This window comes from Rattus norvegicus, chromosome 1, assembly GCF_021556685.1.
Source record: "Rattus norvegicus strain SHRSP/BbbUtx chromosome 1, alternate assembly SHRSP_T2T, whole genome shotgun sequence".
Taxonomy (NCBI): domain Eukaryota; kingdom Metazoa; phylum Chordata; class Mammalia; order Rodentia; family Muridae; genus Rattus; species Rattus norvegicus.
This window is the reverse complement of record NC_141534.1, coordinates 86,630,895-86,646,135: the sequence shown is the minus strand read 5'-3', so window position 1 is coordinate 86,646,135 and position 15,241 is coordinate 86,630,895. Positions and strand designations below refer to the sequence as shown.

At 40.8% G+C, this 15,241-nt stretch overlaps 1 protein-coding gene and 1 pseudogene across 1 annotated transcript in view; both read left to right on the top strand.

Annotated features, from left to right (window-relative positions):
* The window catches only part of Ncl-ps3 (nucleolin, pseudogene 3), a 421,287-nt pseudogene that overhangs the window by 37,552 nt on the left and 368,494 nt on the right, over window positions 1-15,241 (top strand).
* Window positions 1-15,241, top strand: part of LOC134485278 (alcohol sulfotransferase-like) — an 85,984-nt gene that overhangs the window by 12,318 nt on the left and 58,425 nt on the right. Inside the window, exon 3 of the mRNA XM_087606690.1 lies at window positions 10,023-10,149. Within this exon, the coding sequence (XP_087462816.1) occupies window positions 10,023-10,149 (127 nt within the window). The remainder of the gene's footprint in view (window positions 1-10,022; window positions 10,150-15,241) is intronic.

Below are 15,241 nucleotides of genomic sequence, written 5' to 3'. Positions count from 1 at the left end.
TTTTGCTGGATACAGTAATCTGGGCTGGCATTTGTGTTCTCTTAGGGTCTGTATAACATCAGTCCAGGATCTTCTGGCCTTCATAGTTTCTGGCGAGAAGTCTGGTGTGATTCTGATAGGTCTCCCTTTATATGTTACTTGACCTTTTTCCCTTACTGCTTTTAATACTCTTTCTTTATTTTGTGCGTTTGGTGTTTTGACAATTATGTGACGGGAGGTGTTTCTTTTCTGGTCCAATCTATTTGGAGTTCTGTAGGCTTCCTGTATGTCTATGGGTATCTCTTTTTTTAGGTTAGGGAAGTTTTCTTCTATGATTTTGTTGAAGATATTTACTGGTCCTTTGAGCTGGGAGTCTTCACTCTCTTCTATACCTATTATCCTTAGGTTTGATCTTCTCATTGAGTCCTGGATTTCCTGTATGTTTTGGACCAGTAGCTTTTTCCGCTTTACATTATCTTTGACAGTTGAGTCAATGATTTCTATGGAATCTTCTGCTCCTGAGATTCTCTCTTCCATCTCTTGTATTCTGTTGGTGAAGCTTGTATCTACATCTCCTTGTCTCTTCTTTTGGTTTTCTATATCCAGGGTTGTTTCCATGTGTTCTTTCTTGATTGCTTCTATTTCCATTTTTAATTCCTTCAACTGTTTGATTGTGTTTTCCTGGAATTCTTTCAGGGATTTTTGCGATTCCTCTCTGTAGGCTTTTACTTGTTTATTAATGTTTTCCTGTGCTTCCCTAAGTGTGTTCAGGTCTTTCCTGAAGTCCTCCAGCATCATGATCAAATATGATTTTGAAACTAGATCTTGCTTTTCTGGTGTGTTTGGATATTCCATGTTTGTTTTGGTGGGAGAATTGGGCTCCGATGATGGCATGTAGTCTTGGTTTCTGTTGCTTGGGTTCCTGCGCTTGCCTCTCGCCATCAGATTATCTCTAGTGTTACTTTGTTCTGCTATTTCTGACAGTGGCTAGACTGTCCTATAAGCCTGTGTGTCAGGGGTGCTGTAGACCTGTTTTCCTCTCTTTCAGTCAGTTATGGGGACAGAGTGTTCTGCTTTCGGGCGTGTAGTTTTTCCTCTCTACAGGTCTTCAGCTGTTCCTGTGGGCCTGTGTCTTGAGTTCACCAGGCAGCTTTCTTGCAGCAGAAAATTTGGTCTTACCTGTGGTCCCGAGGCTCAGGTTTGCTCGTGGGGTGCTGTCCAGGGGCTCTCTGCAGCGGCAGCAACCAGGAAGACCTGTGCCGCCCCTTCCGGGAGCTTCAGTGCACCAGGGTTCCAGATGGTCTTTGGCTTTTTCCTCTGGCGTCCGAGATGTGTGTGCAGGGAGCAGTCTCTTCTGGTTTCCCAGGCCTGTCTGCCTCTCTGAAGGTTTAGCTCTCCCTCCCACGGGATTTGGGTGCAGAGAACTGTTTATCTGGTCTGTTTCCTTCAGGGTCCGGCGGTGTCTCCGGCAGGGGTCCTGCCGCTCCTGGGCCCTCCCCCACGGGAGCCCAGAGGCCTTATACAGTTTCCTCTTGGGCCAGGGATGTGGGCAGGGGTGAGCAGTGTTGGTGGTCTCTTCCGCTCTGCAGCCTCAGGAGTGCCCACCTGACCAGGCGGTTGGGTCTCTCTCTCACCGGGTCTGGGAGCAGAGAGCTGCTGCGGGCCGGGATCCGCGGGTGTGGGACTTCCGGTAAACACAGAACGTGCCCGGTTCTAGAGAAATTCTGCTTCCGTGTGTCCCAAGCTCACCAGGCAGCTTTCTTGCAGCAGAAAATTTGGTCTTACCTGTGGTCCCGAGGCTCAAGTTCGCTCGTGGAGTGCTGCCCAGGGGCTCTCTGCAGCGGCAGCAACCAGGAAGACCTGTGCCGCCCCTTCCGGGAGCTTCAGTGCACCAGGGTTCCAGATGGTCTTTGGCTTTTTCCTCTGGCGTCCGAGATATGTGTGCAGGGAGCAGTCTCTTCTGGTTTCCCAGGCCTGTCTGCCTCTCTGAAGGTTTAGCTCTCCCTCCCACGGGATTTGGGTGCAGAGAACTGTTTATCCGGTCTGTTTCCTTAGGGTCCGGCGGTGTCTGTGGCAGGGGTCCTGCCGCTCCTGGGCCCTCCCCCACGGGAGCCCAGAGGCCTTATACAGTTTCCTCTTGGGCCAGGGATATGGGCAGGGGTGAGCAGTGTTGGTGGTCTCTTCCGCTCTGCAGCCTCAGGAGTGGCCACCTGACCAGGCGGTTGGGTCTCTCTCTCACCGGGTCTGGGAGCAGAGAGCTGCTGCGGGCCGGGATCTTGATTAGTTTCTTAATCAGTAATAAATGTGTTAGTATAATATGTAAGTCTTACAACATAATTATTTTCTCAATTATATAAGTAGAAAGATTCATAAAGGGAAATTATGGAATGTATAAAACATAGTTTGTAAATACATCACAATATTGGGTCTCCAACATTAAAGTTATTGACCTTTGGATATGTAAATAACCTATATTCTTTTTTTTTATTAACTTGAGTATTTCTTATATACATTTCGAATGTTATTCCCTTTCCCGGTTTCAGGGCAAACATGCCCCTCCCCCCTCCCCTTCCTTATGGGTGTTCCCCTCCCCACCCTCCCCCCATTGCTGCCCATCCCCCAACAGTCTAGTTCACTGGGGTTTCAGTCTTAGCAGGACCAAGGGCTTCCCCTTTCGCTGGTGCTCTTACAAGAATATTCATTGCTACCTATGAGGTCAGAGTCCAAGGTCAGTCCATGTATAGTCTTTAGGTAGTGGCTTAGTCCCTGGAAGCTCTGGTTGCTTGGTATTGTTGTACATATGGGGTCTCGAGCCCCTTCAAGCTCTTCCAGTTCTTTCTCTGATTCCTTCAACGGGGGTCCTATTCTCAGTTCAGTGGTTTGCTGCTGGCATTCGTCTTTGTATTTGCTGTATTCTGGCTGTGTCTCTCAGGAGCGATTTACATCCGGCTCCTGTCGGTCTGCACTTCTTTGCTTCATCCATCTTGTCTAATTGGGTGACTGTAGATGTATGGGCCACATGTGGGGCAGGCTCTGAATGGGTGTTCCTTCTGTCTCTGTTTTAATCTTTGCCTCTCTATTCCCTGCCAAGGGTATTCTTGTTCCCATTTTAAAGAAGGAGTGAAGCATTCACATTTTGATCATCCGTCTTGAGTTTAATTTGTGCTAGGCATCTAGGGTAATTCAAGCATTTGGGCTAATAGCCACTTATCAATGAGTACCTACTATGTGTGTCTTTCTGTATTGGGTTAGCTCACTCAGGATGATATTTTCCAGTTCCAACCATTTGCCTATGAATTTCATAAAGTCATTGTTTTTGATAGCTGAGTAATATTCCATTGTGTAGATGTACCACATTTTCTGTATCCATTCCTCTGTTGAAGGGCATCTGGGTTCTTTCCATCTTCTGGCTATTATAAATCAGGCTAAGATGAACATAGTGGAGCACGTGTCTTTTTTATATGTTGGGGCATCTTTTGGGTATATGCCCAAGAGAGGTATAGCTGGATCCTCAGGCAGTTCAATATCCAATTTTTTGAGGAACCTCCAGACTGATTTCCAGAATGGTTGTATCAGTCTGCAACCCCACCAAAAATGGAGGAGTGTTCCTCTTTCTCCACATCCTCTCCAGCATCTGCTGTCACCTGAGTTTTTGATCTTAGCCATTCTCACTAGTGTGAGGTGAAATCTCAGGGTTGTTTTGATTTGCATTTCCCTTATGACTAAAGATGTTGAACATTTCTTTAGGTGTTTCTCAGCCATTCGGCATTCCTCAGCTGTGAATTCTTTGTTTAGCTCTGAACCCCATTTTTTAATAGGGTTATTTGTCTCCCTACAGTCTAACTTCTTGAGTTCTTTGTATATTTTGGATATAAGGCCTCTATCTGTTGTAGGATTGGTAAAGATCTTTTCCCAATCTGTTGGTTGCCGTTTTGTCCTAACCACGGTGTCCTTTGCCTTACAGAAGCTTTGCAGTTTTATGAGATCCCATTTGTCAATTCTTGATCTTAGAGCATAAGTCATTGGTGTTTTGTTCAGGAAATTTTTTTCCAGTGCCCATGTGTTCCAGATGCTTCCCTAGTTTTTCTTCTATTAGTTTGAGTGTGTCTGGTTTGATGTGGAGGTCCTTGATCCACTTGGACTTAAGGTTGTACAGGGTGATAAGCATGGATCGATCTGCATTCTTCTACATGTTGACCTCCAGGTGAACCAGCACCATTTGCTGAAAATGCTATCTTTTTTCCATTGGATGGTTTTGACTCCTTTGTCAAAAATCAATTGACCATAGGTGTGTAGGTTCATTTCTGGGTCTTCAATTCTATTCCATTGGTCTATCTGTCTGTCTCTGTACCAATACCATGCAGTTTTTATCACTATTGCTCTGTAATACTGCTTGAGTTCAGGAATAGTGATTCCCCCTGAAGTCCTTTTATTGTTGAGGATAGTTTTAGCTATCCTGGGTTTTTTGTTATTCCAGATGAATTTGCAAATTGTTCAGTCTAACTCTTTGAAGAATTGGATTGGTATTTTGATGGGGATTGCATTGAATCTGTAGATTGCTTTTGGTAAAATGGCCATTTTTACTATATTAATCCTGCCAATCCATGAGCATGGGAGATCTTTGGATCTTCTGAGGTCTTCTTCAATTTCTTTCTTCAGTGTCTTGAAGTTCTTATTGTACAAATCTTATACTTGCTTGGTTAAAGTCACACCGAGGTACTTTATATTATTTGGGTCTATTATGAAGGGTGTCGTTTCCCTAATTTCTGTCTCGGCTTCTTTCTCTTTCGTGGAGAGGAAGGCTACTGATTTATTTGAGTTAATTTTATACCCAGCCACTTTGCTGAAGTTGTTTATCAGCTTTAGTAGTTCTCTGGTAGAACTTATGGGATCACTTAAATATACTATCATATCATCTGCAAATAGTGATATTTTGACCTCTTCTTTTCTGATCTGTATCCCCTTGACCTCCTTTTGTTGTCTGATAGCTCTGGCTAGAACTTCAAGAACTATATTGAATAAGTAGGGAGAGAGTGGGCAGCCTTGTCTAGTCCCTGATTTTAGTGGTATTGCTTCAAGTTTCTCTCCATTTAGTTTAATGTTAGCAACTGGTTTGCTGTATATGGCTTTTACTATGTTTAGATATGGTCCTTGAATTCCTGTTCTTTCCAGGACGTATATCATGAAGGGGTGTTGAATTTTGTCAAATGCTTTCTCAGCATCTAATGAAATGATCATGTGGTTTTGTTCTTTCAGTTTGTTTATATAATGGATCACGTTGATGGTTTTCCGTATATTAAGCCATCCCTGCATACCTGCGATGAAGCCTACTTTATCATGGTGGATGATTGTTTTGATGTGCTCTTGGATTCGGTTTGCCAGAATTTTATTGAGTATTTTTGCGTCGATATTCATAAGGGAAATTGGTCTGAAGTTCTCTTCCTTTGTTGGGTCTTTGTGTGGTTTAGGTATAAGAGTAATTGTGGCTTCGTAGAAAGAATTTGGTAGTGCTCCATCTGTTTCAATTTTTGTGGAATAGTTTGGAGAATATTGGTATGAGGCCTTTTATGAAGGTCTGATAGAGTTCTGCACTAAACCTGTCTGGGCCTGGGCTCATTTTGGTTGGGAGACCTTTAATGACTGCTTCTATTTCCTTAGGAGTTATGGGGTTGTTTAACTGGTTTATCTGTTCCTGATTTAACTTCCGTACCTGGTATCTGTCTAGGAAATTGTCCGTTTCCTGCAGATTTTCAAGTTTTGTTGAATATAGGCTTTTATAGTAAGATCTGATGATTTTTTGAATTTCCTCTGAATCTGTAGTTATGTCTCCCTTTTCATTTCTGATTATATTAATTTGGATACACTCTCTGTGTCCTCTCGTTAGTCTGGCTAAGTGTTTATCCATCTTGTTGATTTTGTCAAAGAACCAACTTTTGGTTCTGTTGATTCTTTCTATGGTCCTTTTTGTTTCTACTTGGTTGATTTCAGCTCTGAGTTAGATTATTTCCTGCCTTCTACTACTCCTGGGTGTATTTGCTTCTTTTTGTTCTAGAGCTTTTAGGTGTGCTGTCAAGCTGGTGACATATGCTTTTTCCTGTTTCTTTCTGCAGGCAGTCAGCGCTATGAATTTTCTCTTAGCACAGCTTTCATTGTGTCCCATAAGTTTGGGTATGTTATACCTTCATTTTCATTAAATTCTAAAAAGTTTTTAATTTCTTTATTTCTTCCTTGACCAGGTTATCATTGAGTAGAGCATTGTTCAACTTCCACGTTATGGCATTGTTCAAATTCCCACGATATGTGGGCATTCTTCCCTTATTGTTATTGAAGACCATTTTTAGGCCATGGTGGTCTGATAGCACGCATGGGATTAGTTCTATCATTCTGTACCTGTTGAGGCCCGTTTTTTGACCAATTATATGGTCAATTTTGGAGAAAGTACCATGAGGAGCTGAGAAGAAGGTATATCCTTTTGCTTTAGGATAGAATGTTCTATAAATATCTGTTAAGTCCATTTGGCTCATGATTTCTCTTAGTCTGTCTACGTCTCTGTTTAATTTCTGTTTCCATGATCTGTCCATTGATGAGAGTGGGGTGTTGAAATCTCCCACTATTATTGTGTGAGGTCCAATGTGTGTTTTGATCTTTAGTAAGGTTTCTTTTACGTATATAGGTTCCCTTGTATTTGGGGCATAGAGATTTAGGATTGAGAGTTCATCTTGGTGGATTTTTCCTTGGATGAATATGAAGTGTCCTTCCTTATCTTTTTTGATGACTTTTAGTTGAAAATTGATTTTATTTGATATTAGAATGGCTACTCCAGCTTGCTTCTTCCGACCATTTGCTTGGAAAATTGTTTTCCAGCCTTTCACTCTGAGGTAGTGTCTGTCTTTGTCTCTGAGGTGTGTTTCCTGTAGGCAGCAGAATGCAGGGTCCTCGTTGCGTATCCAGTTTGTTAATCTATGTCTTTTTATTGGGGAGTTGAGGCCATTGATGTTGAGAGATATTAAGGAATAGTGATTATTACTTCCTGTTATATTCATATTTGGGTGTGAGGTTATGTTTTTGTGCTTTTCTTCTCTTTGTTTTGTTGCCAAGACGATTAGTTTCTTGCTTCTTCTCGGGTATAGCTTGCCTCCTTATGTTGGGCTTTACCATTTATTATCCTTTGTAGTGCTGGATTTGTAGAAAGATATTGTGTAAATTTGGTTTCGTCATGGAATATCTTAGTTTCTCCATCTACGTTAATTGAGAATTTTGTAAGATACAGTAACCTGGGCTGGCATTTGTGTTCTCTTAGGGTCTGTATGACATCAGTCCAGGATCTTCTGGCCTTCATTGTTTCTGGTGAAAAGTCTGGTGTGATTCTGATATTTCTGCCTTTATATATTACTTGACCTTTTTCCCTTACTGCTTTTAATATTATTTCTTTATTATGTGCATTTGGTGTTTTGACTGTTATGTGACGGGAGGTGTTTCTTTTCTGGTCCAATCTATTTGGAGTTCTGTAGGCTTCTTGTATGCCTATGCGTATCTCTTTTTTTCGGTTAGGGAAGTTTTCTTCTATGATTTTGTTGAAGATATTTACTGGTCCTTTGAGCTGGGAGTCTTCACTCTCTTCTATACCTATTATCATTAGGTTTGATCTTCTCATTGAGTCCTGGATTTCCTGTATGTTTTGGACCAGTAGCTTTTTCCGCTTTACATTATCTTTGACAGTTGAGTCAATGATTTCTATGGAATCTTCTGCTCCTGAGATTCTCTCTTCCATCTCTTGTATTCTGTTGGTGAAGCTCGTATCTACAGCTCCTTGTCTCTTCTTTTGGTTTTCTATATCCAGGGTTGTTTCCATGTGTTCTTTCTTGATTGCTTCTATTTCCATTTTTAATTCCTTCAACTGTTTGATTGTGTTTTCCTGGAATTCTTTCAGGGATTTTTGTGACTCCTCTCTATGGGTTTCTACTTGTTTATTTATGTTTTCCTGGAATTCTTTCAGGGATTTTTGCGATTCCTCTCTGTAGGCTTCTACTTGTTTATTAATGTTTTCCTGTGTTTCTCTAAGGGAGTTCTTCACGTCTTTCTTGAAATCCTCCAGCATCATGATCAAATATGATTTTGAAACTAGATCTTGCTTTTCTGGTGTGTGTGGATATTCCATGTTTGTTTTGATGGGAGAATTGGGCTCCGATGATGCCATGTAGTCTTGGTTTTTGTTGCTTGGGTTCCCGCGCTTGCCTCTCGCCATCAGATTATCTCTAGTGTTACTTGTTCTGCTATTTCTGACAGTGGCTAGACTGTCCTATAAGCCTGTGTGTCAGGAGTGCTGTAGACCTGTTTTCCTGTTTTCTTTCAGCCAGTTATGGGGACAGAGTGCTCTGCTTTCGGGCATGTAGTTTTTCCTGTCTGCAGGTCTTCAGCTGTTCCTGTGGGCCTGTGTCTTGAGTTCACCAGGCAGGTCACTTGCAGCAGAAAATTTTTTTTTTACCTGTGGTCCCGAGGCTCAAGTTTGCTCGCGGGGTGCTGCCCACGAGCTCTCTGCCTATTCTTGTAATTCTTAAAAAGATTTTTTTGTTTCCTCTTTAAGGACTTTTCCCTGTTTACCTGTGTTCTCCTGTATTTCTCTAAAGGTATTAAATATGCCCTTCTTAAAGTCCTCTATCACAATCATGAGTTATGATTTTAAATCTGAATCTTTCTTTTCTGTTGCGATAATGTATCCAGGTCTTGCTGTAATGGGAGTACTCAGTTCTGATGATGCCAGGTAGTCTTGGTTTCTGCTGCTTATGTTCTTGTGATTGCCTCTCAACATCTGCTTACTTTTAGTGCTACCTGCTGTTTTGGGCTCTGACTTGAGACTGTCCATCTTGTGATCCTCGTTGTTTCAGAACTCCTCAGAATACAGCTGTCTCTGTGATGTTGTGATTCTGTGATCCTGTGATCCTGAGATCCTGTGTGTGTCAGAGCTCCTGGTATTCAAGCTGCCTCAGAGATCCTGAAATCCTGGTATGACCAAGGTTCTGAAGACTTGTTGTGTCAGAGCTCCTGGGAATCACGTTTTCTCTGTGTGATGCATGAATGAGTAGAAAGTCTGAGCCCTAGATTAGTTCCTGGCACAGGTGTAAGCAAGAAGGAACCTGTGTCTCTGTCTCCGCAGTGTTTATGTTTCCCTGGTTCCTGTGGGTGTCCCATTTTCGCTGACTTTTGAGAAATATGTTGTTGCCTCAACTGTTATCTTGAGTGTGTCAAAATTCTAGTGTTCCTGGGTGTGTCTGATGTACTTGGATTCGAGTTTCTTCCGTGATCCTATGATCCTGGGCATTTCAGACCACCTGGGCATTGAGCTCCCTCTGTGTTTTGTAGGAGTTTGTACAGAGCCAGCACTCCAGGTATGCTCTGGTACAGGTTCAAAATGGATAAACTGTGCCCCTCACCAGCCAGTAAGGGATTCCTGCATCCCTGGTATCCCTACATACATATTTCTAATATATATATATATATATATATATATATTATATTCCTAAATAAATGTTTATATTCTTAAATACTTTAGTACAATCTACTCAGTCAGTACAATGTTACTTGTATTTATAATTTAAGGGCTGGGCATTTGTTGTTGGATAAACAATTACTATTGTGATCTTCACAACTGCTCAATCACTCTGGTTTAGGTTTTATTTTTACATTATTAATAAACCAGTCATCTGTAGTTCTAGTTTTATAAATCAAATAAAATTTAAAAGGGGAATTACAACTATAGATTTCTTCACTCATGTATATGTTTTGTCCACATAAAAGTAATAAATATTTTTTGAAATCCGTGGATATTTGACTGATATTTGACATGGAAATTATGCCAGTTAATATATATGAGTACACGGTCACTGTCTTCAGACACACCAGAAGAGGGCATTGGATCCCATTGCAGATGATTGTGAGCCACCATGTGGTTGCTGGGATTTGAACTCAGGACATTTGGAAGAGAATTATGCCAGTTAAAAGATGAGCAATGAATACTCACCTTCACTTACATATTTCCCTTCAAGGTGATATATCTCATCAGAAATCCCAGAGATGTTCTTGTTTCTGCTTATTTTTTCTGGAGTAAGATCACCCTGGAGAAGAAACCAGACTTGCTGGGAACTTACGTTGAATGGTTCCTCAAAGGAAATGGTTAGTATTCTGTAAAATATAGGAGATGGGGGAAACTCAGAGACATTTATTTCAATAATTTGTTTATTTATTCATTTATATCACAATATCTAGCACCTCTCTCTTCCCAGTGCCCTCCAACATCTCCTTTTCTCACCTCTCTGTAATCTGAGAAGGGGTAGTTGTACCTAGGCTATCTTCCCATCATTGCACATCAAATCTCTGGAGGACCAGGTACATCGTCTCGCACTAGGTGGCCTAGTTAGGAAAACGAGTTCTACAGACAAAAAATAGATTCATGGACAAACCTGGTTCCAGTTTTTGAGTGACCTGTGTGAAGACCAACCTGCTATATATGTACAGGGCCCCTAGGTTTAGCTCATGCAACCATTTCTGGTTGGTATTTCAGTCTCTGATAGTGCCCAAAGGTTCAAGACAGTTGACTCTTTTGGTCTACCTCTGGAGTTCTTACTCTGTTTGGGTCCCTCACTCCTTTCTCCAACTCTCCCACAAGACTCCCAAAGCTCTATCTAATATTTTGCTGTGGATTACTACATTTGTCTTAGTCAGCTGCTAGGTGGGATTTCTCAGAGTACAGTTATTCTAGACTCTTGCCTGCAGGCATATCAGAGTATCTAATAGTGCTAGGGATTGTTTTTGCCCAAGGTGTATCTCAATTTGTCTAGTCATTGATTGCCATTCTCTCTGTGTCTGCAACAACTCTATTCATGCACGTCTTGTAGGCAAGGCACATTTAGGGACAAAGTTTTATGAGTGGATTGCTATTTTATCCCTCTACTGGAATCCTACCTTGCTATAGGGATCAGAAATTCAGGTTCCAAGAATACCCTTGGCAGGGAATAGAGAGGCAAAGATTAAAACAGAGACAGAAGGAACACCCATTCAGAGCCTGCCCCACATTTGGCCCATACATATACAGCCACCCAATTAGACAAGATGGATGAAGCAAAGAAGTGCAGGCCGACAGGAGCCGGGTGTAGATCTCTCCTGAGAGACACAGCCAGAATACAGCAAATACAGAGGCAAATGCCAGCAGCAAACCACTGAACTGAGAATAGGACCCCCGTTGAAGGAATCAGAGAAAGAACTGGAAGAGCTTGAAGGGGCTCGAGACCCCATATGAACAAGAATGCCAACCAACTAGAGCTTCCAGGGACTAAGCCACTACCCAAAGTCTATACACGAACTGACCCTGGACTCTGACCTCATAGGTAGCAATGAATAGCCTAGTAAGATCACCAGTGGAAGGGGAAGCCCTTGGTCCTGCTAAGAATGAACCCCCAGTGAACGTGATTGTTGCGGGGAGGGCGGTAATGGGGGGAGGATGGGGAGGGGAACACACATAAAGAAGGGGAGGGGGAGGGGTTAGGGGGATGTTTGCCTGGAAACCGGGAAAGGGAATAACATTCGAAATGTAAATAAGAAATACTCAAGTTAATAAAAAATATTAAGAAAAAGAAATTCTAATGAAAAAAAAAGGAAATTCAGGTTCCATAACCCAACTGTTAAACGTCTCAGATAGAGTCACCCCTATTGATTAGGTTGACCTTGAACTGTCTGTATATCCATGGATGGCCTTGAATCTTGGCACTTCTTTCTGCTCCCTCTTGATTCCTAGGACTAAAAGTATCTACTGTATACACTATTTATTTGGTACTGGAGCTCAAACTCAACATTACATGTGTGCCACCTAACTTGCCTATACATCTAGCCCCTTAGTATCTTATGTAAGCTCTATTTTATCTGTATATGCAACCAGTCTTTAGGCTCCAGCTCATCATCATTGTAATTGTTTCTGTTCACACACACACCACCAAAGAAAAGGGCACAGCCACAGCTTGCCTCATGACATATCATTTCAGCACCATTTGGCTTAACTCGTCTTTCCAGATCTAACTTAGATAATGACATTAGTCATCATCTGAATAAGAAATTCCACAAATAGTCTCCCATATTTGATCACTTGGTTCCCAGTTGGTTGCACTTCTAGAGATAGTTTATGAGGCACAGCCTTGTTGGAGGATGTATTCCATTAAAGCTGGTCTTTGAGAGGTTAAACCCTTCAGCCACTTCTGGTGTACTCCTCCACTTCCTGCTTGTAGTTGAGGCAATGAAATCCCAGCATTCTGTTCCTATCACTCTATCTGCAACAACCATCTCTCTCTTCCTTTTTTAATTATTTATTTATTTTTCTGTAGCTGAGGACAGAACCAAGGGCCTTGCGCTCGCTAGGCAATCGCTGTACCACTGAGTTAAATCCCCAACCCCTTCTTTTATTTTTATGGGATATTTTTACTTACATTTCAAATGTTATCCCTTTTCCAGAAACCCACTCCAGAAACCCTCAATCTCCCCTTGCTTCAGTGAGGTTGCTCCCACACACATTCTCCCACTCCCTTTCACTTCCCTGCCTTGACATTTCGTACACTGGGGAATCAAGTCTTGACAGGACCAAGGACCTCTTCTCCCATTAATACCTGACAAGGCCATCCTCTGCTATATATATGGCTGGTACCATAGGTCCATCTGTGTATATGTGTGCGATGATGGTTTAGTTCCTGGAAGTTCTGTGGTTCTGGTTGATTGATATTAATCATCTTATGGGGTTGTAAACCCCTTCAGCCCCTTCAGGCCTTTCTCTAACTCCTGCATTGTGTACCCTTTTCTCAGTTAAATGATTCACTGTGAGCATCTGCCTCTGAATTCATGAAACAAACTCTATCTTCCTTAAGTTGCCTTGTACATGGTGTTGTATCACAACAACAAAAATATAACATATGTTATTTCTTCCTCTTGCGGTTCTCATTTGTGTATTTTCTTAGTCATTTTTGGAATGATTTCTTATAAATCTTATATATTTTCCTGATCATCCACCATTTTGTTAAAATGCATCTTTCTAAATATTGTAAATCCTAATGTCTTATATGTCTCCAGAATATTTTCAGAATTGGGAAAGAGGATTCTTTATATTTTGTTTTTATTTAAAATTCTCCTGCAATATATTAATTATATCTAAAAAGGTTATGTTATTGATATTTCCATTTATGTGTGCAGGTATTTTGATAGCAATAATAGCCCACATCATAGTTCTTACATCATTACCTACATTCTTCCTTGATGCTTTCTTAGTATTTATTGTAGTCTATAGATGTTTTATTTATGATGAGCACAAAAGGGCACTTATTCTTAGCACTTTGGTAAGTTTTGAGTCTCTTTGCCTACTGCAAGAAGCATCTTTCGATCAAACTGACAGTAGAGATATATAAGCAAAAAAGGGCATGGCTATATAGAAATAATTTGATGTTCACATCATTTCCGATTAGATGAATAAGAATGACAGCTACAACACTAGGGTCTATTTCCTCCACAACGTGGACATTTGACCATGTAGACTAGCTGTGAACTCTTTTCAATTGCAGTCAAGAATTGGCTATTTACCCCAGAACACAATAGACATTATTGATCAGTAAGCATGTCTTGCAAGGCTGGTTGAAGTATAGGTCACAGTATCCACAGCTGAGTAATTTTTGAGGACAATTGCTTCTGTAAAATTTTGTAAAATCAAAGGCTGTCTTTTACATTCACTAGATCCAGCACCACAGTGCCCCAAGATATCAGATAGATATTGTAATCTCATTCAGGAAAGTGTCTACTCTGTTCTGCTACATCCCATAGCACACTGACAAAGGCCTCTCTCTGAGCCTGTCAATAATCTCTCTACCCATCTAGTGCCCAAAGAAGCCTTCACCATTCCAGAAATATACATCTTAATTGCATGGCAAACCAGTGTCTCTGCTACCAGACATTCTCCCAAACTCAAATCGCCAAAAGAAAGAACAGATAACACAATAATCTCTGATCCAATTGATGAGAGGTAATTGACCACCCAAATGTACAAAGCCCCATACACATTCATCCCTTAAGAAAATTCATAACAACCTGTAACATACAGAGTAGAATCTTAACATCTGCCTCCATGTTCTCTTGGCTGCTTTCTGTCTACCCGTTCCAGTATCTTCCTCTTCCCTCAAACTTTTCTCCCACCCATCCTTCCTACTCACCCAATGACAGACCTCATTCTATCTTGTACATGCCTACACCTGCATAGTGACATCATCCTACATTTCACCATTTTTGTCTAATTAGCAAAACCTTTTCTCTCAAATATAAGCTGAGTACAACCATTATCATTTTGTAATTTAAATCATAAAATATATCTAACACCGAGTTCAATACATTATTAGTTAAACAGAACATTTAATTATCCATTGCAGCTAAAGAAAGGCTTAAAACCTATTTATAGCCTGGCTACCTTGTATAGTATCTGATAACTATCTAACAAAATATGTGCTTTCAGAGTTAAACGGCCTGATAAACTATGAGATTTAAATCAGTCTTCAACCCTGTCAGAAATCTGAGTATGACCAAATACCTTAGATATAGGAAGCCTAAGATGGTTTCCAGAATTTAGAGACCATAGAGACAAATCTCCACTGGCACAGTCCTATGTTAGCAGCATGTGAGTGCAAGTCTTTAGCCTTCTTGCCCAAAATCAACTGACAAACTCTTGACATGCAGAATCCTCGAAGGGCTGACAATTTTGGCTTGATAGAGATTATCAGTCAAGAACTATTCTGCATAAGGTGTCCCATTCTGGACAGTATACTCTGAAGATGAAACAGACAGTTTCTTCCCAGTGGTTACCCAGCCATAAAGCATTTTCACACCTGGAGGTTGAGATGCTCAATTTATTCATTAAAACTGTCAAATGGGAAATCCTAAGGGCAGATATGTCTCAACAAAATATAAATAACTTTAAATCTCTTATTTTGTGGATTTCTGTCATTTTTGAAAACCATCTATCTATATAAGTTAATCTGGAATATTTTCTGTTAATTATCTTATTATCTTGAAATTATTCTAACATACTTAGAGATATAAACTTGCTATTTGGCTCTTAATTCACATATGTAATCAATTCAGAAATTTGTAATGGCATCAATAGAAGGAATGACTTTAATCCTTTTACTTTTACACTTTTTTAACTAATAAAATCTATACCAAGCAAAGATATGATTTTAGCTCAGTTACC